At 53.7% G+C, this 20437-nt stretch overlaps 3 protein-coding genes, 1 long non-coding RNA gene and 8 other non-coding genes across 14 annotated transcripts in view; all 12 read right to left on the reverse strand.

Moving 5' to 3' along the window:
- Window positions 1–634, reverse strand: part of STX5 (syntaxin 5) — a 28744-nt gene extending 28110 nt beyond the window's left edge. Inside the window, exon 1 of the mRNA XM_056131658.1 lies at window positions 472–634. The gene's annotated coding sequence lies outside the window, so the exon portion shown is untranslated. The remainder of the gene's footprint in view (window positions 1–471) is intronic.
- Window positions 635–869: 235 nt separating this feature from the next.
- TEX54 (testis expressed 54) lies at window positions 870–1278 on the reverse strand. Its single transcript, XM_056131556.1, has 2 exons — window positions 1179–1278; window positions 870–1090 (listed from the first exon to the last, which is right to left on the reverse strand). Exons 1-2 carry the CDS (start codon window positions 1276–1278, stop codon window positions 870–872), a joined length of 321 nt encoding a protein of 106 aa, XP_055987531.1.
- Window positions 1279–1407: 129 nt separating this feature from the next.
- On the reverse strand, window positions 1408–12456 carry WDR74 (WD repeat domain 74). Of its 2 annotated transcripts, XM_056131812.1 has the most exons (11): window positions 12348–12456; window positions 12149–12255; window positions 11945–12066; window positions 8391–8466; window positions 8123–8269; window positions 7881–7982; window positions 6823–6923; window positions 6327–6382; window positions 2847–2992; window positions 2711–2767; window positions 1408–1622 (listed from the first exon to the last, which is right to left on the reverse strand). In XM_056131812.1, the coding sequence occupies exons 1-11, from the start codon at window positions 12409–12411 to the stop codon at window positions 1443–1445; spliced, it is 1158 nt and encodes a 385-aa protein (XP_055987787.1). In that variant the 5' UTR covers window positions 12412–12456; the 3' UTR covers window positions 1408–1442. The 2 variants fall into 2 exon arrangements, with proteins under 2 accessions (XP_055987787.1, XP_055987788.1); XM_056131813.1 differs by lacking the exon at window positions 2711–2767.
- A 1011-nt stretch (window positions 12457–13467) lies between these two features.
- Window positions 13468–13658, reverse strand: LOC130040072 (U2 spliceosomal RNA). The gene has a single exon (XR_008794971.1). It is a non-coding gene; the product is annotated as a U2 spliceosomal RNA (small nuclear RNA).
- Window positions 13659–18406: 4748 nt separating this feature from the next.
- On the reverse strand, window positions 18407–18532 carry LOC130040080 (small nucleolar RNA SNORD22). Its single transcript, XR_008794978.1, has one exon. It is a non-coding gene; the product is annotated as a small nucleolar RNA SNORD22 (small nucleolar RNA).
- A 212-nt stretch (window positions 18533–18744) lies between these two features.
- LOC130040078 (small nucleolar RNA SNORD31) lies at window positions 18745–18812 on the reverse strand. Its single transcript, XR_008794977.1, has one exon. It is a non-coding gene; the product is annotated as a small nucleolar RNA SNORD31 (small nucleolar RNA).
- A 233-nt stretch (window positions 18813–19045) lies between these two features.
- On the reverse strand, window positions 19046–19114 carry LOC130040077 (small nucleolar RNA SNORD30). The gene has a single exon (XR_008794976.1). It is a non-coding gene; the product is annotated as a small nucleolar RNA SNORD30 (small nucleolar RNA).
- A 45-nt stretch (window positions 19115–19159) lies between these two features.
- LOC130039995 (uncharacterized) lies at window positions 19160–20375 on the reverse strand. 2 transcript variants are annotated; one of them, XR_008794958.1, is made up of 4 exons: window positions 20272–20375; window positions 19980–20075; window positions 19738–19788; window positions 19160–19458 (listed from the first exon to the last, which is right to left on the reverse strand). It is a non-coding gene; the product is annotated as an uncharacterized LOC130039995 (long non-coding RNA). The 2 variants fall into 2 exon arrangements; XR_008794957.1 differs by having other exon boundaries at window positions 19160–19788.
- Window positions 19283–19349, reverse strand: LOC130040073 (small nucleolar RNA SNORD29). Its single transcript, XR_008794972.1, has one exon. It is a non-coding gene; the product is annotated as a small nucleolar RNA SNORD29 (small nucleolar RNA).
- On the reverse strand, window positions 19528–19599 carry LOC130040074 (small nucleolar RNA SNORD28). The gene has a single exon (XR_008794973.1). It is a non-coding gene; the product is annotated as a small nucleolar RNA SNORD28 (small nucleolar RNA).
- On the reverse strand, window positions 19866–19936 carry LOC130040075 (small nucleolar RNA SNORD27). Its single transcript, XR_008794974.1, has one exon. It is a non-coding gene; the product is annotated as a small nucleolar RNA SNORD27 (small nucleolar RNA).
- On the reverse strand, window positions 20158–20234 carry LOC130040076 (small nucleolar RNA SNORD26). Its single transcript, XR_008794975.1, has one exon. It is a non-coding gene; the product is annotated as a small nucleolar RNA SNORD26 (small nucleolar RNA).
- Window positions 20376–20437: the final 62 nt, after the last annotated feature.

Here is a 20437-nt window from a genome sequence, read left to right on the forward strand (position 1 = left end):
GAGAAGCGAAGACAGGACCTGAGCCGGGTCCCGTGGCCCGGCGGCACCAGTCCGGCCTGTGCATACTGTCCCAGCCCACACTGGGCCTCTCGTATCCACGAATTCCTCTGACTCCTCGGGAATAAATGGTGACGGAGCTGCGGAGGGCTGGGGTGGGGGTTGGACACACTTCGGCGGGCCGAGTAGGGGGGAAATCACTAGGTGTTTATTTGAAACAGGAAGTCCCACCCCTCTAAGTCCCGCCTTCTAGAGGACAGCTAACGCTGATTAGCTCGTGCCGACGTCTGTCTCGACAGAGCCTTTCCTGATTGGACAGAGAGGTATTCGCTCACTCCGAGCCGGGCCAGCAGGATCTGCCCGCTCGCCCCGGGTTCCCTTCCCCCCTCCCACCCCCCCGCGCCGGCCCGTCGCCGCCTCAGTAGAGCCGCTGCCCGGAGCCGACGAGCCGCGCAGACTTAGCGCATATTCTACCTCCTCTCCGCCTCCTGTCGCCGCCGCCACTGCCGCAACCTCCTGGGTCGTCACCGCCGCTTCCCAGAGTGCCGGAGCCGCCGAAACCCGACCAAAGCTTAGAAGCAGCCACGTCACCCACTCGTAACCCCGGCCCCGCTGACGAGAGGGAGAGGGCGGCGCCACGCCTTCCGGAGCCAGGGCAGGGCCACGCCCCCGGCCGGCGACTCCGCCCCCCGGCTAGCCCGCTCCGACCACGCCCCCTTAAAGAGCTGCGTCCGGGCCGTGGGGGGCGGGGCCCAGGACCCCCTTAAAGAGCCCGCAGCTGCCGTGCCGCGGAGGTCCAAGCCCTTGGGCGGGTGCAAGTTAATAAATTTTATTTTCTGGGGGGTGCGGCGGACTGAGGGCAGGGCTGGGGGTCATCCCTTCTCCGACAACTCCGACTCCTCCTCGATGTCCTCTTGGTTTATTTCCGGAAGCGCTGGCCCAGTCTTTTGACTCTGCACCGACGACAGCCTATTGGTCCGCGTGGACCCCCGACGGCTGAACATGGAGAGCCTCCGCCACAGCACGGTGATCAGGAGGCTGTCGTTGGATTTGTGCTTCTTCTCATCCGACGTCTCCATGTCGCCCTCCTGGCCTGCGGAGACGAGGCCCTGAGCTCTGCTCCAGGAGCCCCCGGCGCCGGGGAGGCGCCCCCCGCCCGAGGTCCCCGCCCCTGCTCTTACGCCTCAGTTCCTGGTTGGCCCCGTCGTCGTCCTCCCCGTCGCCATCATCCATCCTGTTGTCCTTGTGCTCGTTCTGCTCCTTGTCCTGGCAGCAGCCCATGGCCACAAGCAGCCCCACATTCCTCCCTCGCCGGAGGGGTCTGTGCGCTGTTTGTGACGTCAGCAGTCCCCAAGCCTGCCCTCTCCCCGCCTGGCCCTCAAGAAAGGCTGCGGCCACCTGGTGGGTTACATTGTTTATTTACAAAGCCAGCGCAGGCGGCTCTTTCAGGGGCTGGTGGACCCCGGCCTCTTCTTCTTCTTCCTCCGACAGGTTTGGGGAGTCCCTTGGGTGGGCTCGGAATCGGGGCGTTTCCGCTTGGCCGCTGCCTCCAACGAGGCCCAAAGCTCGTCAGTTTCGATGTCTCGAGGGGGGCTACTGGGCTCTTCAGGTTCCGGGGGCTCGTCCTGAGTGAGAGGAAAGCAGAGACCTCAGCAATCAATGGAGTGCAGGGGGCTGGGGCCATCCCATCCCGGGTCGGCTCACCCTACTGACTGGAGGAGATTCAGGGCTTTTTTGTTTGGCTTTGGGGCCACACCCAGCGATGCTCCGGTTACTCCTGGCTCTGAACTCAGGAATCACTCCTGGTGGTGCTCGGGGAACCATATGGGATGCTGGAGATCCAACGTGGGTGGGCCTCGTGCAAGGGAAGTGCCTTCCCCGCTGTACTATTACTGCGGCCCCTATACTCTTTCTTGCAGGGAGGGTGGAGTGTCTAGAGCAGGTTTGGAGTGCTCAGGGAACCGAGCATCCACGGTACTGGATCAGATGCATATGCAAGGCCAGCGCCTTCCTCACTGTACCATCTCGCTGGCCTGGGGACTATATATTTTTAATTCTTTGGTTTTCTCCTTCTCCACCCTCCCTTCCCGGAACTATATTCTTAAATTCCCTTGGACAAATCATGTAACTTGGCTTCACATTTCCTGTTAGATCCTGTTTTGTTCAGGGGCCACAGCAGGGAGGGCACTCGCCTTGCACACAGCCCAGCTGGGTTCGATCCCCATCATCCCCTGAGCACCGCCAGGTGTAATTCCCGAGTGCAGAGCCAGGAATAACCCATTGAACGTAGCCAGGTGTGACCCCCCCAAACAAAACAAAACAAAAAAACCCCACTTCAACTTTTTTTGTTGTTCCTTTGGGGTCACACCTAGCAGTGCTGAGGGCTTACTCCTGGCGGGGCTCGGGAGATCATAGGGGGTGCAAGGGTTCCCCACTCTACTCTCTCTCCAGCCCCTGCTTTTAACATTCTTATGTTGAGGGGCCGCCCCCTCGCCCCATATGTTCCAGGAGTGATTCCTGAGCCCAGAAGCAAGAAAAAGAAGCCACGAGCACTGCCGGGTGGGGGTACCCACGAAGCAAAAAGGAAGAAAACGACCATTCGCATGTCGCAAGCAGCCATGCTGCGGGCTGGACTCCGGATGGGGAGGCTGGGCTGAGGTCCAGTTTCCCAGAATCTCTTTGGAGGACTTGAGGGAGGATTTTGTGTGCTCACCTCCCAGTTATCCCGGCCGGACAGGAGGAGGCAGTTCAGTTGAGACTTGAGATAAACCTGCAAAAGAGGAGAGGCCTTCACCCCAGTGTCCGCAAGGGCAGGAGACTGGGCGGGGAGGAAGCGGGCGCTCGCTCACCTTGTGCTCCAGGCCCCGGGGGTTCCGGATCCTGTGTATCCTCAGGACTCTGTCCAGCCCGCAGGAGGCCAGGAGGGGCTTGGAGGGGTGACACTGCAAGCCTCGGACACTGCCCGCCAGTCCCTTCAGACAGCCCACTAGGCGCCCTGGAGGAGGGGGAGGGACCTGAGCCAGAGGAGGTGGCTGGCCGCCTCTGGGCCAGCATGATTGATGGAGTGACTGGTTTGGGTTACACAAGAGAGCTTTGATTGAAACTTCGTTTGAAAGATGAGGGGAGAGAAAGGAATAAGGGTGTGTTCTGGAGAGAACACAGGCGGGTTGGAGGGATAGCACGGCAGGGAGTGCACTGGCCTTGCACTGAACCTACCTGGGACCGGCCGACCTGGGTTCGATCCCCTGCATCCCCTATGGTCACCCACCCAGCACTGCCAGGAGTAATTCCTGATAACAGCCAGGAGTAGCCCCTGAGCAGTGGTGGGTATCACCCCCCCTCAAAAAAAGAGGGCTGGAGTGATAGCACAGCGGGTAGGACATTTGCCTTGCATGTGGCCAACACGGTTTCGATTCCCAGCATCCCATATGGTCCCCCGAGCACTGCCAGGGGTAATACCTGAGGGTATGAACCAGGAGTAACCCTGTGCATCACCAGGTGTGACACCCCCCCCCCAAAAAAAGGGGAGGAAAAAAAGAGGCAAGCAGGTGCAAGAAATGTTCACAGATTCAACCTGGATGTTGAATTGTATTGTTCAAATTAGTACGGGGGGAGGGCATTTGCTTTGCACGAAGCTGACCTGGATTTAATCCCCAGCATCCCATAGGGTCCCCCGAGCACCACCAGGAGTAATTCCTGAGTGTAGAGCCAGTAGTAACCCGAGTGTGTGATCCCACACCTCCTCCCAAAGCCTGTACTCCCTCCATATTTCTTTTCTTTTTAAAATTAATTTAATTTTTTGCTTTTTGGGTTACACACCCGGCGATGCACAGGGGTTATTCCTGGCTCTGCACTCAGGAATTCCTCCTGGCGGTGCTCGGGGGAATTAGCTCAAGAGTTTTCGAAGATAGGAGATTTTTTTGTGGCTATCTCTCTCTTGGCGTTCCTCGCACATTCATGGAGGTGCTGAACCAGTCGATCGTATTCCTCGTCAATGTTGTCAACAATGGCATCTTCCCATGTTGCCACAATAGTACCAAAGAGTTCCCAGTTGAGCTAATTCGCCAGCATGGTTCGGCGCATGCCTCAGGCAACCGCAAGCTAACGTCCGAGCTCGCAAAGCAGTGCAAAGATGCGATCAAGGAAGACCTCAAAGAGAGAAGAGCAGAAGTACTGGTAGATGCGGCAGAAGCCGGGAAAAGTATTCGTAACTCCTGCCTGTCCTTCGCCAACTATAAGACCAAGATGACTGCCCTCCGACGTCCTGATGGATCCATCACATCCTCCAGAACGGCAATGGAGAAGATTATCCATGACTTCTACTCAAATCTCTTCGATAGCCATGTCCACTTGCTGACATACCAAATTCCACAGGATGGATATGTCGTTCCCAACGTTCTCCCTTCCGAAATCCGACATGCCATTTCGTCGGTAAAGAAACAAACAGCACCCGGCACAGACAAGGTCAGAACTGAATACCTGAAGAACCTGCCGTCAGTACTCATCAATACACTGGCTCGGCTCTTCACTCGCTACCTGTCTGAATGCAAGGTTCCGTCCCAATGGAAAACCAGCAGGACCGTACTACTGTTCAAGAAGGGAGACATCCATGACATTGGCAACTATCGCCCGATCTGCCTATTGTCTGTCATCTACAAGTTGTTCACTCGAGTCATCCTGAATAGGATTGGCAGAACACTAGATGAAGGACAACCATGCGAACAAGCCGGGTTCCGCAAAGGATTCAGCACCATCGACCATATCCACACAATAACCAAGCTCATTGAGGTTTCTCGGGAGTTCAAGATGCCGCTCTGTTTAACGTTCATTGATTTAAAGAAGGCCTTTGATTCTGTTGAGACGGAAGCAGTCATTGAAGCCCTAGCCAATCAGGGCATTCAAGCCCAATACATCAGGATCCTCCGTGAGCTGTATTGCGGATTCACTACCAGGATCTCACCATTCTACAAAGAAGTGATCGTTGATGTCAAGAGAGGGGTGCGGCAGGGTGATACCATTTCACCGAAACTCTTCAGTGCCACCCTCGAGAACATCATGCGACGACTGGAATGGGAAGGAATGGGAGTGAAGATAGATGGTCGGCAACTACACCACCTCCGCTTTGCTGATGACATAGTTTTAATAACACCAAACATCAGCCAAGCGGCACAAATGCTGGCCGACTTTGACCGTGAGTGTGGAAAGGTAGGACTACAGCTGAATCTTACGAAGACAATGTTTATGAGAAACAGCCTTGTTCCTGACGCCCCATTTGCTCTCAATGGAACGACCATCTCCAAATGCAACAGCTATGTGTACCTAGGTCGAGAGGTCAACATGACAAATGACCTGGCACCCGAGCTGCGCATGAGGAAGAGAGCGGCTTGGAACGCCTTCAAGAGCGTCGAAGCAATAGCTAAGAGGACGAAGAACCTCCAGCTCCGGGCACATCTCTTTGATTCCACTGTTCTTCCTGCATTAACATATGCCTCAGAGACCTGGGCCCTACGCAAACAAGATGAGAACACTATTCAGGTCTCCCAAAGAAGAATAGAAAGAGCTATGCTTGGAATATCACGTTTCACTCAAATGAGAGAAAGAATCCGGAGTTCTGACCTTCGTTGATGATCAAGAATCAGGGACGCTGTCTCATTTGCCAAGGTGTCGAAAATCAGATGGGCTGGTCACGTAATGAGATTTAAAGACGACCGCTGGACTAGAGCTGTTACCGACTGGATTCCACGGGATGTCAAAAGACCGCGTGGCCACCCACCTACCAGATGGTCAGACTTCTTCGTCAAGATCATGAACGATCGGTTTGAGGCCCTTCATGTTCCCAGAGCGAACAGATGCCATTGGGCTACACTAGCACGCGACAGGGACAAATGGAGATGTTACTGGCGCCCGCTCGAGCAAATCGACGACTAACGGGAAGTGATTAAGAGTGGTGCTCGGGGGACCATATGGGATGTTGGGGATCGAACCTGGGTCGGCGGCATGCAAGGCAAACGCCCTACCCGCTGTGCTATTGCTCCAGCCCCTCCCTCCATATTTCATCCTCAACACACCTGAGACAGGATTCCCCACTATTTCCATTTGACAGGAACTCCAGCACAGGAAGCAGAAATAACTTGTCACGGGTCATAAAGATTTGGGTAAAGCCAGGATTTGAACCCTGGCTATCTGCTTATGGGTCACAACTGACAGCAGCGTTCTGGGGACCCTGTGGCACCGGGAAAGGATCCCAGGCCTCCTGCTCGCAGAGCTTGGGTTCAGCCCACTGCAGTCCCCACCCAGCCCCTACACGGGGGCCACCCGCGGCCACTCACCTTGCCGGAGGTCAATTTCTGCCAGCTGCCCGTGCGTGTTCCCCACGATCACAGAACTGAGGAGCGAGAACAGGCAGGTAAGACAAGGGTCGGAGTCCTGAACAGCAGGAAGGATGCTGGCCTCACTCCCAACCAACTCAGGTTCGATCCTTGACACCCCATGGCGTCCCCCCAGGTCCAACCAGGCATTGGGGGAGTGATTTCTGAACACTGCCGGGTGCCCCCCCCAAAAAAAAGCAACCAAAAAAGGGGAAAAATGGGATGGAGAGATAATCCAGCAGTTCAGGTGCCGGCCTTGAATGTGGCCGGGTTCGATCCCTGGCATCTGGTATGGCCGCCCCAAGCACCACCAGGATTCCTAAGTCCAGAGCCAGGAGTAACCCCGGAGCATCGCCGGGTGTGGCCCCCCCAAACAAAACACAACCAACCTCTGAACAAAGAAAAGCAAATCCAGGAGGGGCTTCCCAGGACCCTCCCACTCTGTCTGGACACTCACTGGCCCTCGGGCGCCAGGGTCATGGCGGTCAGCGGGTACTCGCCATAGGTGGCCTCCAGGACCGGCCGGCGCTGCGGGGAGGCAGGATCATAGACGCGGACCTGGCGGAAGACTGAGGGGTTACAAGGGTACCTCCTGCCACGTGCCCCCTCTGGGTCTTTTGCATCCCCCCCATCCTGGCCCCCTCATTTCTCATGTGGAGGAGCCGCTGAGGGGCGTGAAAGGGATAGGGCTGGGGGCTGGAGCAATAGCACAGCAGGTAGGGCATTTGCCTTGCATGCAGCTGACTTGGATTCGATTCCCAGCATCCCATAGGGTTCCCTGAGCACCGCCAGGAGTAATTCCTGAGTGCAGAGCCAGGAGTAAGTCTTGTGCCATCACCGGGTGTGACCCCAAAAGCAAAAAAAAATTAAAAAAGAAAGGGACAGGGCTGAGATGTCGCAGGGGCCTCATGGGGAGTATCCATGCCCCTGACTCCGTTGCTGGTACCGGGGGCCAAGCGTCAGAGGGAACTGATTTCCAGCAAAGGAGGTCGGCCAGGACAGGAGGGAAAAGGAAACGCTGGTGAGGAGGCCGGAGTGACAGCACAGCGGGTAGGGCGTTTGCCTTTTGTATTTTTTTTAAACTTTTTTGGGGTCACACCTGGCCATGCTCTGAGCTCAGGAATTACTCCTGAAAGTGTTTGGGGGACCACATGGGATGCCGGGGATCCAACCCTGGTCCGTCACATGCAAAGCAAAGGCCTTACCCGCTATACTACTGCTCTGGCCCCAGGATGTTTGCCTTCCGTGGGACCGACCCGGGTGACGTGGGGTTGATCCAGGCATCCCATACGGATGCATCTCAGAGCAGCATGGGCGGCACCTGCGCAATCCTGGCTTTGATCTGTGCCAGTGGCCAATCATCTCCTCCCCAAGTACTTCCCGAAACCTCATCATGCTCCACCGCTCCACAGGGCCCCCGGGCTCAGCATACGGAAACTCTTCCCTCCTGCAGAGCCCAGAAGGCCTGCAGTGCCCGTGGGGGGGGTGGAGGGGAAAGGGCTGGTGATGCCTCACCTGGTGGTACCCTGTGCAGGTGACAACCTTCTGCGACTCCGGGAGGAAGTGGATGTCCTGGTCCCAGATGGGAACCCGCAGGTCCAGCCAATCATTGCGTACCTGACAGGGAGGTAGACGGGGCACAGGGTTGGAGGTGGGGAGGGGGTCCTCGGGGGGGGGGCCCTTCTCTGCTCTTCCTTCACCCTTTAGCCCTCCTGGGAGCAGCACTGCGAGCCCAGCCCCTGCACCCCGGTACTCACGTTCTTGGCCCTGAACACGGGCTCCGGAGAACCCTGCAAGTCCCACACCTTCAGCGCGTTTTCCTTCCCCCCTGTGGCCACCACGTGGGGGCGCGCCGGGTCCTGGCGCATCCTACACACCCCAGGGCCCACGTTCAGTTCCAGGAGCTGAAAAGGATGGGCAGGGGGAGGGTCAGTTCCAGAAACCCGGATCCTCTCTCCCCAAAGCACCTGCTGGGTTTTGGCCCCAGACCCCGCACTCCCCAGGATCAGGGTTGGAGAGCCTCACCGGGTCGGAGGCGGCGTCCTTGTCGTCATCCCTCCAGACTCGGAGAATCCCGGAATCCACACAGGTGATGAGCGTGCTGCGGCCAAGAGAGACTCGGGTAAGACACAGTCAAAGTGCCAAAAAGCAGGGCTGGAGCCACAGTCCAGTGGGGGAGGAAACTTGCCTTGCATGCGGGCCGACCGGGGTTCGATCCCTGGCATCCCATATGGTCCCCTGAGCACTGCCAGGAGCAATTCCAAGTGCGGAGCCAGGAGTAACCCCTGAGCACTGTTGGGTGTGGCCCCAAAACAAAATATCAAATAGTTGGCCAGGTGGCAGTCAACATGCTCTCCCAAGTTCCTGCTCCCTCAGGCAGTGTCATGTAGCCAGGGTCCAGGTAGTGCCCGGCTGGTGGCTTCCGCACAGGCCACAACTCACTTTGTTTCCTTCTGGGTTTGGGGGAGTCATACGGGGGGGGGGGGGGGTCATACCTTCGGTCATACACATGCCAAAAACTGCCGTCCACTCACTGAGCTCTCCCTCACTTTTAAAGCACTCTCTAGCCCTCTCAACTGTCTCCCTGGCTCTAATTGTAGAGAATTTTGGGGATGCCTGGATCTATTCCCAATTCAGTGCTCTGGAGTCACTCCGAGCAGTGCTTGGGGGACTGTGTGGCGGCGAGGACTGAACCCCACCTTCCCACATGCAAAGTCTGGGCTTTGTGCAGTTTCCTGTGTTCTGACTGGCCACATGCTGTGGTGCCCAGGCGGGACCCCTTGCAGCACTTGGTGAACCACATGTGGTGGGTGCAGGGGCCCACCAGATTTGGCTGGATGCCAGGCAGTGTCCAATGACCTGTATTACCTTCCAGCCTCTTTGTTGTTTTGGGGGCACATCTGATGTGCATAGAAGTTAGTGGTGATGCTCGGGGGATCAAATGGGATGTTGGGGATCGAACCTACAAGGTTACCTGCTGAACTATCCCTCCAGCCCGCCTGCCTTGAAGTTTTGAGGCCATACAGGGTGGCGCTTAAGGCTGACTCCTGGCCAGGAGTCATATATGACGATGATCCAGGACCATATGTGATGCCCAGGACCAAACCAGGGTTGGGGGCTGGAGTGACATTACAGCGGATAGAGTTGCTTTGCATGCGGCCAACCCAAGTTCGTTTCCCAGCATCCCATATGGTCCCCTGAGCGTTGCCAGGAGTAACCCCTATGCATCACCTATGCATCACCAAGAAGCAAAATAAATAAAAAAACCAGGGTCAGCTGCATACAAGTGCTCTACCCTTACATGCTCTCTCTGGCCCTGGTTCCTGGTTTCTTTACTGAGCCAACAGAAGCACTGAGGAATGGAAAGATCTGCCCACTCAGCTAAAAATGTCTGAACTCTGACCATCCCCCCCCCCCCCCCCCCCCCCCCCCCGAGATGCCCGTGTCTAAAGTTCCCTGTGTGGATTTGTTTCAGATGCTAAAAGTTTACTCTTTCCAGGCTGGAGCCATAGTACAGCAGGTGGGCACCCGCAACTCAAGATGGATCCCTGGCACTCCATATGGTCCCCTGAGCCTTGCCAGGAATAAGACCTGAGCATTTCCAAGTGTGCCCCCCACATGCCCCACCCCCGAAGTATAGAAGCTCATCTCTTTCTTAAAGTGCCCCCACCCAAGGCCAGGCGTGAGCCTGAGTCCTCTTTGCAGCCACCCACCCTCCACGCCATAGTCTGGACTCTGACCAGTCTGCTGACTGCTCTCTGCCCCACAGTCCTACGGCCCGCACCCTGTCCACGTCACTTCCTGCACCAAAGCCGCAAACACTCCATCACCTCCAAAAGGGCAAATTCCCAACCTGGCACTGACAGCCTTTTACTGTTAGGTTTTTGCTTTTATTTTCACTCCCACTCTTGTTTTGGGATCCTACCCAAGCACCATGCAGGGGCTGAGCTGGAAAAAGCCGCAGAACAAGTGCTATGGCCCTTTCAAACTTTCTTCCTGCCCTGAAAGACATCCCAGGTGCTCCCAGGTGCAGGGACAGGTTCATCCCAGAACACTTGCCTCTTTATGTGCGAGACCCTGGGTTCCATCCCTGGTCCTTAGCGCCTTTTCCTTTAGGAAAATGCTTTCTGGGTTTCGACACCCAAATGCCCTTTACCTTCCCTTAGATGCATCTCGTAAACTGACCCCAATCTGTGCCCTCCCCCAGGCCCTATACAGTTCCAGACTTCCCTGCTTTCAAGGCCTCATCCCTGCCTTCCAGAGCTCACTCGTCAGAATTATTACTACTCCTCTTACTTGGGTTTCACTGTACCTGACAGTGTACTGGGGCTACTCCCAGCTCTTGTGCTTAGGGGATCATGGGGTACCAGGGATCATCACCTGGCCCTCCCAGAATCCAAAGCCATTAAATTAACAGCCCATTTTGCTTCATCTTCAGAGAAAGCTAAGGCAGTAACCTGACCCCGACTGTTTTCCTATTCATTACTCTGGAGGTTTTGTTGCTTTGTTAGTGACTGTCCCCATTTCAAAACATAAAAACAGCTCAAATGACTGGAACACATCCCCTGGTACCCTGAGCACCATTGCAGGAAGTGCTCCCTCAGTACTATGTCAAGAATTACCCCAAAGCATAAAAATTAAACTTGCTTTTTTGACCACACTAATAAATGCTCTAGACTAGTGTTTCTCAACATTTTCCCACTGTGACCTCCCTCTGGCTTTCTTCCCTTGGTGTGCCCTCCCCATCCTACCAGTTGGTCCCCTAGTCCCCTGCCAAGAGCTACCACCACCCTATTTACATGACTAACATGTGGTCCCTTGGGATGCAGATGTGAAAATCTGGGGTCTTGAGGATGCACAGGAGGCCACATGGCCACTGGCTGAGAAATGCTACTCTAAATTATTCAATCATGTGCTCATTGTCACTTAAAGGACTAATGAAGCAGAAGAAAACCCTGCAAGATGCAGACTTGAAGGCCATTCTGGAAGATCTCCCGCAACCCTGTGCAGACGCTTGTCCTTGGGTGGTCATAATTGAAAGCAGAAGTCCAGAGACGAGATGGCCAAATCCAGCAGAAACTTTATTTGGTTTAAGAAAGGGAAAGCCGAGTATGGGCGTCTCCTTTAGTGGGAAGTACTGGGTAGGGTAAAAATCCTCTAAGGCACCAGGGAGGCTAGTCTATTGAGAGCATCATCTGCCACCCCGTGTCCACTCTCCTGCCATTCCACATGGGGCCCATTCTAGGGGGGTGGGGGACATTCTCTTTCTAGTCGCACCCGAGCTCCCTCCTATCTTTCTAAAAGGAATCTTTGCTATTCTTCCTCGGCACGGCTTGCAGCTCGGCCGCTGCTCAATAAGTTTGCTACAGAGGAGAGGAATGTATGGGCAAGTCCCTGGCACCCAGCCCTGCCAGTGTCTCCTAAGAGCTTTTTTTTGGGGGGGGAAGGGGGGTTCACATTCCGAGATGCTCAAAAGCCCGGGTCGGGACCTAATCTCCCGCAGGGCGCTCCAACTCCTAGAGCCATCTCTCCGCTCCCCACCATCTAAGCGACCCGAGGGGGGTTCCGCCTTGCCTTACCCGTCCACCTGGGCGAGGCCTCGGAAGGTGCCCTCCCCTCCCGGGCAGTGCCTCTGACCCTGGAATCGGCCTTCCTCGGTGCTGAAGTGCCTCACGGTTCTGTCGGCGCAGCCCACCAGGATCTGCGGGGAAGAAAGGCACGGAATGGCGAGAGGACCGAGGCCCGCGGCGCCCGGGGTCCCCCTCCGGCCCGCGGCCGCTCACCTGCGTCTCGGAGCCCGGACCCCAGCACAGGGCGCTCACCGCCTCCTCGCGCCGCGGCTGGCCGCTCTCCGTGAAGTTCGCCGCCTGTTTGCGCTGCAGGTTCACCCCTGCGGGACGCGGCCGTCAGGCGTGCCGGGACCCTCTCGAGCAGAATCCCCCCTCTCCGCACTCCCGCACGCAGCACCGCCCCGCCACCCACCTTTCAGGATCCCGGTGTCGGTGCCGACCCACACATGGTTCCAGCGTGCTCCGGCAGCCGCCATGGCAGAGCCCGGGAACCCACGCTCGCGCTTCCGGATGGCACTTCCGGCGCCGCGGTGACGTCACTAGCGCGCGCGGCGTCCGGGCTGGGGGAGAAGTGGGTTCCCGCTTCAAGGTTGGGACAGGATTGAGATCTCTGACTCGGCTTGGAGACATCGGAGTGACCGGAGCATGTAATGACCGTCGTGATTTAATGTAATGACGCGGGGAGCCAGTGTGGTAGGAGACCCGGGGAGTCTCCGCAGGGCTGCGATGCGCTCGTGGGCTCGGTGCATGGAGGCTCGCGCTCTTCTTTTGAGCCGGGTTGCCTGCACGCTGCGAGTTTATAAAGAGACACCATCCCCGTCAGCGTCCGTTAAAATTTGTCTGATGAGGTCGGAGCGGTAGTACAACGGGTAGAGCGTTTCCCTTGCACGTGGCCGACCCGCGTCGGGCATCCCCCCCATCCCCCCCAAGCGTAGTACAACGGGTAGAGCGTTTCCCTTGCACGTGGCCGACCCGCGTCGGGCATCCCCCCCATCCCCCCCCATCCCCCCCATCCCCCCCCATCCCGCCAAGCAATGTCAGGAGGAGTAACCCCTGACCATCCCCAGGTGTGACCCCCAAAAGCCAAAAAATAAAATTTGCTTGTTATGAGAAAAGAAACTATATCGACGCTTGTTTATGAGGCCCTGAAGCGTAACGACCTTTTTCCACCTGGAGTGGAATGCGTCCTCGCTGAACGCCTGTCACTCTGGAGTCGATTCTAACCCCTTTCTTTCCGGTACTGTGCAACACATACTAGCACGTTCCTGCGCAGCAACAGGAGTCTTGCCCCTGTCATTCCCACCTCAAGAAACACCGATAGGAGTGGTACTATCCAGTGTATAAAAACTAGGTAGGAGTTGATCTCAATTAACTAGAAAGTACTTAGGCGTTACCCGAAAACCTGACTTCCAATTGGCTTAACTGTTCTAAGTGTACCGGCTGCAGCATGCTAAAACCAAAATGTTGCTTAGACATTACTTTCCTGTCTAGGTCTAAACAAGTCTATTATTTTAACCAGTTTTATTCCCCCGAGGGGGTGCACCGTTCCTGGAGGTACTGCAATACCAGGTCGATGCGTGGAATGGACGGAGCAAGCTCCTATTCCATTTCCTAGTCCCAAAAATCCATTTAATATATTGTCCTCGGATAGAGGACGTATCAGATATTAAACTGATAAGAACAGATACTACACTTGATCTTAGCCAAAAGGCCGAGAAGCGATACTGAGTCCTTTCAGGCCTAGCCTGCCTTAGACAAGCTACTCCCATTTACATTGTGGTGACTTTAAAAGTCTGGCAATTTTATACAATTTGTCAAGCTGCATTTTTTCTTAAAATTATTTATTTTTCCTTCATATAAAGTAGATATTTGGGGGGAAATAGGTATCGAATAATTCTTTTTGTTTCGGCTCCTGGCAGTTCACTGCGCGTTAAAATTTTTGCATAAACCCGCCCTCTCCGTTTTTTCCGCTCTTGCGATTGGTGCACATATCTGGCGTGATTTCAATAGCTGCAGACTCTCCCCTCCCGTGCTCTGGTGGCCAGTCCGATCTGACTGGCCACCGACTGGACGGTGGTATCCCTTAGTTGGTTGAGATCACTCTGGCGGTTGATGACTGCCCGCTGGGGGCAGGTTTTGAAGACGAGAACTGAGCTGGGACACCTGCTCCTTTGTACCTTGACTGACAGCTGCAGGCGCTGTTTGGGCTTCTCTCTCCATGTCCGGTGGGAGTGGGGCGCGATTACCAGAGTTGGCAGGATGGTTGTGAGAACTGCGCACGGTGGGGCCAAGCATCCTTTGCAAAGCTGAAGGGGACGGTTAGCGCCCTGCACTCCTCCCCGCTTACCCTGACCGGTTACGTTGTTTCAAAGCATCCCTAACGTCTGCGTTAACAGCACATTGTACTCTATCGATAAAGCTTATTTATGGGGTTAGATTAGTGGTGTGTACACGTAACATACACAAGCTCGCTGCCATGGTGTAATGATTAGGAATAAGAACTTTGAGCCAGATTCAATAAATTGACCTGCCCTGGCTTGGGCCAGAGAGCAGAGCAGAGCGGTTAAGCACGTTCCTCGCCTGCAGCCCACCTGCCTTCTATCTCTAGCATAGTATGTAGTCTCCCAGTTCCACCAGGAATAGGTCTTGAGTATAGCAGGGTGTGACCACATATACCTCTAAATTTACCAGTCCTTGTTTTGTTTGGGGCCTCACCTTGGTGCCGGGAAACATGGGGTGCCAGGGATTGAACCTGATTGCTTTGACCCAGCATTGCTCAGGAACAAAGCTGGAGGTGTTACATGGAAGGGGAGTCCTGCGGATAACAAGGGCCAGAACTTAGAGCTTTGCACATGCCAGGCATACACTGCATAGCTTTAAGCCCTGCTGTATGATTTTGCTGGTTGTTGTTTTGGGGCCACACAATGCTGCGCTCAGCTTACTCTTGAATCTGCCAGGAATCATTCTTGGCAGGGTTCAGAGAACCATATGCAACATGGGCGATCAAACCAAGGTCCAGTGCGTTGAAGTCAAGTGCCCTACACGCCATATTATCTCTCAGGCCCCAGTACTTCTTTTCTTGGGAAGTTTTTGTTTTGTTTTGGGGCCCCATCCGGAAGTACTCAGTGGTTACTTCTGGCTCTGCACTCAGGGATCACTTCTTCCTGGTGATGCTCAGGGGACTATATGGGATGTCAGGGATCAAACCTAGGTTGACTGTACAAGACGAGTGCCCAGCCTGCTGTACTATTGCTCTGGCCCCTCTTTTTTTGTGTGCTTTTGTGGCCAGGGACTCCCACTGGGAGCCCAGCACACCTGGAGGTCCCTCCCAGCTTAAAAAAAATTTTTTTTTTTGTGGGGGGAGGAACTTTTTTGGCACATCCCCAAGGTGCTGAAAGTTCTGGTTCTGTGCTCAGGGATCCCTCCTGGCAGGACTCAGGCAAGCCCAAACCTTCTGTACTATATACAGGTCTGGACAATTTTTGACGGACATGGTCTGGCCATGCATTGGTTTGGGGCATTGGGGAGATTGGGTGATATTCTGCAACACTCAGATGTTATTCCGGGTTACTCAGGAGTGACCCCTGTGCTCAGACCATATATGGTGTTGGAGTGTGTAAACTCACACAAGGGGGGGGCACGGCATACACACAGCGGCGGTGGCTCTATCTCTCCCGCCGCCCGCGTTCGGTAGTCTCACCCTTCTCCCACCCCGGAGAGGTCGATGGCGATGGTCAGGCGGAGGAAGGAACGAGGGCCAGGCTGGTAGGTATTAGTCGTAGTTTATTCTGATTCTCTCTTCATCTGTCTCTGCCCCCTTCTCCTTCTTTCTCTCTCTGTCTCTCCTCCTCTTCTCCTCTCTCTGCTCCCCTCCTGCCCAATCTACAGTCTCATTATATCTCTCTCCAAGAGGAATAGGGGAAACAATTACACATAGGTGTGGTGACAATCAATAGGGGTGGAGATCAATAGGGGTAGCAATCTTAGCCTCAGGGAAGGTCGCTCCTAGGACATATCCTTCCTCAGTAGGAGGACCCTCCCTAGAGCATAATCCCATGGGCGTGCCTCTCCTCTCCTTGTCCGACAAGCATATAAGAATATAATATAAATCATTTTGTATGGATACAGTAAGAAATATCTTAAACTTATAGAATTGCTCTCCTAGGGCCATCTCGATCTCAGACTACGGTGCTCAGGCCAGATAGTCTTTCCCACCCCTAGCAGGATCCTGTCTTGTCGTTACCTTTGGATCATGACAGCATTTGTCTATGATCAAACTCTTAATTTATAGTTAAGAATCGTGGCACTTTGGCCTGGCCCATTTCGCTGCCAGGGTAGCTCACCGCTTGCCCTGGGTCCATTCAGTCCCTCGTCAGGACCCTGCCTTTGGGGTGTTAGGAACGAAGGGCAACTGAGGCTTAAATCGAGAAAGCAGATGCCCGGGAGTGAATAATATTCAAGGCCAATCAAATCCTAAATTACAAAGCATGATGTTAACGGTCTTCCTGTATCTGTACAAAAAGGATATTACTTTAAGGTAAACTATTCTTCGCTGGAGCGATAGCACAGTGGGTAGGGCGTTCGCCTTACAAGCGGCCAACATGGCTGACCTGAGTTCGATTCCTCCGCTCCTCTCGGAGAGCCCGGCAAGCTACCGAGAGTATTCGATATGCCGGACACAGTAACAACAAAGTCTCCAATGGAGACGTTACTGGGCCCGCTAGAGCAAATCGACGATCAACGGGAGGGTCTTTACCTTACCTCGAGCAAACTATTCATAAGGCATAAGGAGAGGAGAAAGGCAATATTTCACTCATACATATAAAATCATAGGTTTCTGGGAAACTGATCTTACAAATTTACAGTCTGATTAAGGGGAAAGCTGATTAACGGGGTGGGAAGGAGAGCATAGGGAAGACTGTTTACAGATAAACACAATGGAAGTGGAAGTGCTTCAGGAGCACTGTGATGGGTGTAACCAGATAAACTTAAGCTTCTTGTGGAAGGACAAAGCAATGTTACCCAGCATTGGGGGACATTGATTGAAACAGGGTCAGTCACATGCAAGACAAGCACCAAACTTCCTATACTTCTCTCCTTCCCACAGCTCCTCTTTCCCTCTTGATGTTTTGGTGTGTGTGTGTGCGCGTGCTTACACACACAATGCTCAGGGCTTGCTCCTGGCTCTCTGCTCTGACCTGCTGTACTGACTGGCAAGTCTTGTTTTTCCTCAATCACTCAATTCCTCTGCAGAACCCCACTGGGGACAGGCTAACCCCTCCTGGCTGAGCAGGATGCAGCCTCCTGTCCCAGAGGACAGGTCCCCTGGTGGACATGTCCCCAGCCCTGGCCTTCTCCAAAGGCAGGTGGGCGGTGCTAACTCTTCTATCCACTGAGCTTCTATGCCTGCAAGGGTACAAATGGGAGCAGATAGCAAAGGCCCCACAAACCCAATGTGTACATTTGGGTCATTTGTTTGCTGGATTTTGTGCACACGTTAGGCACTGCAGTCATGAGTCAACTAAACATGGCCCTGGCCTGTATTCTGGAAATTGGGGGTGTTAGAGCAAGGAGTCAAAGAGAGCATTCTTTCCTTCCCTTTGTTGTGATGTGCCAGAAGTTGCACACATCCTAACAAACACCAACTTTATTATGGTGCTTGTTGAGGGAAAGCTGGCAAGAGGCATCCACTCAACCTCATCTAAGGCAGGTGATTTTTTTTTTGCTTTTTGGGTCACACCTGGCAGTGCACAGGGGTTACTCCTGGCAGTGCTCAGGGGACCATATGGGATGCTGGGAATCAAACCCAGGTCAGCCGCGTGCAAGGCAAACGGCCTACCTGCTGCGCTATCTCCCCAGCCCCAAGGTAGGTGCTTTTAAAGATTGCTAGGATAAAGCCCAAAAAGGTAGCCAGAGGCTACCTTTTAATCTCTGGAGTACCCAAGACCCCAACAGGTGGTCCTACCAATCATTTCATTTTCCCTAGCTTGAAGCCATAGCCTCTGTAGCAGATTGTCTACATGTAACTGAACTGAGGGTAGAGGCTAAAGCTCAGTGCAGGTGGGCTTTGATTCTTCCACCCTTGCTTGCCAGCTATCTGAAATATAAACAGGCCATGAGGCAGACCCCACTTCAGGCAGTTTTCCAGGTATACCCAGATGAAAGTACAGTACCACACAGGCAGTGAAGTTTAATAAAGCCTTTATTTAGGAAAAAAAAGTCATTGTAGTCAACTTGCTGCAGCTTCCAGTCGTGCCCTCTTAAGCTTTCAGAGAGCAGAAAGTGTGCCTGGAGATCAGCACTAAAGCTCACAACATGCTGCCTTTTAGGTCAACTATTAAACTTTGCTGTAAGTGGCAATCCATTCTTGAATGCCTTACGGTGTCTTGGGATTCTTCAAACCTGGAAAACAATTCTTTTTACAGACAGCCATCTATATCCCCTATCCTCCCACAAATCATATCCTTTAGGATCCCTCAGACAGTTCCTTCTGGAACAAGCTTTCCTCTTTTCCCCCAGCCAGTCCCAGTGGGTTCACCTTTGCAGGCTCTGGGACTAGGACAGGTGGTAAGACATGTGAGAGTCTCTTCATAGGGAAAGTGCTTTGCCTCACCCATGGCATGCAAGTCACCTCACCTCTCACTTCAGACAAGGTTCAGCAGAAACATCCTCTCCAATTTGCCCTGCAAAAGGATAATTTGCAGCTAAGCCAATTCATTCGTAAGAGCCAGTTAGTAGCAGACAGGTTTGAGAAGCTAGTTTCAAAAAACAAAAAAAACCTTCCATTGTGCATTTACTCCTAGCAAGCTCACAGCTCAGAAATACCTTTCAGTCACAGTGATCAGACTGGGGCGGTATCGAGTTCATCACTGGTGAGTGGGGAATGATACTAGGTGTTCCAGAAACAGCATTTTCCTAAGCAGTAGGGGTGCCTGCACTTGTTCCCCAGGTGCCGTTTCCAATGTGCTACGAACTGGAAAATTATGTGGCAAAGGGCCTTACCTGGAACCCATCTTCTTTTCCAGACAAGGTGCTGTACCTGAAACATTAATGCCATTAATGCTCATTTGAGGCCATACAGGCTCTCCTGCCTAAGCCACCCTATCCCTGGGAAATCAGATTTCCGAGTCTCAACAGCAAATCATCAGCCGAACGAGATTCCATTAAGTCATCACATATAAAATAGCCTAAGGGCACATCCCCCTACCCAAAATGCTACACGCTCCAAAAAAATTACTCACCTTGAGCAAACAGGCAGATCGCTACCAGTGGAGCCTAGGGGCAAATAAAATGTTCACGTGAGTTCCCTAGGCAAGCATGGCACTGCCCCAACTATGTTCTTAACCAGTTTCTCAGGTGTTCACTTGTTTTCATTGTGTAAATCATAGTGAGCTAGTTTTAATCATCATAGAAACCGCTCATTTGATGACTTGGAAACCAACCCCCCAAATAACCCTCTAGTAATGAAGTCTTTCCCCAAGTCTTTACCTTATTACAGATAAATACAGCATTGTCCAGAAAACCTGCAGGAAGAAAGAGCAACCTGTTGCTCGAGGATGCTGGAGCCCAGTAAGGCTTCTTCAATAACTAGCCGTCATCAGAACTCTAACATGCTATTATAGTACCTCACGGAGGGTCAGCATTATGGATTCAAATCATCTGACAGACACGTTGGGGGAGAACTAGCTTCATCTAGGTTGCCCAAGATGATGCCAGGAATAAATCCCCAGAAGGCAAGAGCAACGCTCCTCCAAGGGCCATGTGTTCAAGATACAACCCACGCCCCTCGCAGGAGCAATTACCTGCAATCACCCGCAGGGGCAATGGAAATCCGCGGGGCTATCCAAAGGATGCTGGAGACAAAAAAAAAAAGAGAAATTCTAAGCACGTCTATCAGCAGCCGTCCTGAAAGCCTTTGCGATTCCGACCCACTTATCAGCTCCGAATTTAACATCACTTCGGCTCAGCCATATGCTTGTCATTTTACGTTCATCATACAGTGGTCGCACGCAATCGAAGCTCCGCGCCCCTTTCCCACACGTACCTGGCCTTGCACCGAACCGCTGCATCGACGGCAGCAGCAGCCGGATGCTTCTCGTCCCATCCTGCAACTCAGACGCTCTTCCGCGTTTAATCGGAGCTGGAAGGAAAAACAGAATCCTGTGACTGCCCTTAATTTTAGGCTCTGCACTCCACTCAACACGTTAGCAACAATGAAAGGTGCTACTCAGAATTATCGAGGATTTCTCCACCAGCTCATCAGCAAGAGAGAGTTCAAGGGTTAGACTCATCCCGGCAGCACGCTCAGTAGGGGCTTTAAAACCATCCGCACTTACTCTTAAGGCCGGGCCTCAGCACCCACGTTCCAGCGTCTGCCGCGCGCGCGTGCGCACTCGCAGCCTGCAAGATCAGAAGGCATCGAGTTCAGAAAACAGGTACCTGGTAAAGACACATTTCACTGAGCCGGGCTAGAGCTGCGCAGGGCCCATCTCCTCAGAGCTT

This window comes from Sorex fumeus, unplaced genomic scaffold (assembly GCF_029834395.1).
Source record: "Sorex fumeus unplaced genomic scaffold, SorFum_2.1 ptg000093l, whole genome shotgun sequence".
NCBI lineage: Eukaryota > Metazoa > Chordata > Mammalia > Eulipotyphla > Soricidae > Sorex > Sorex fumeus.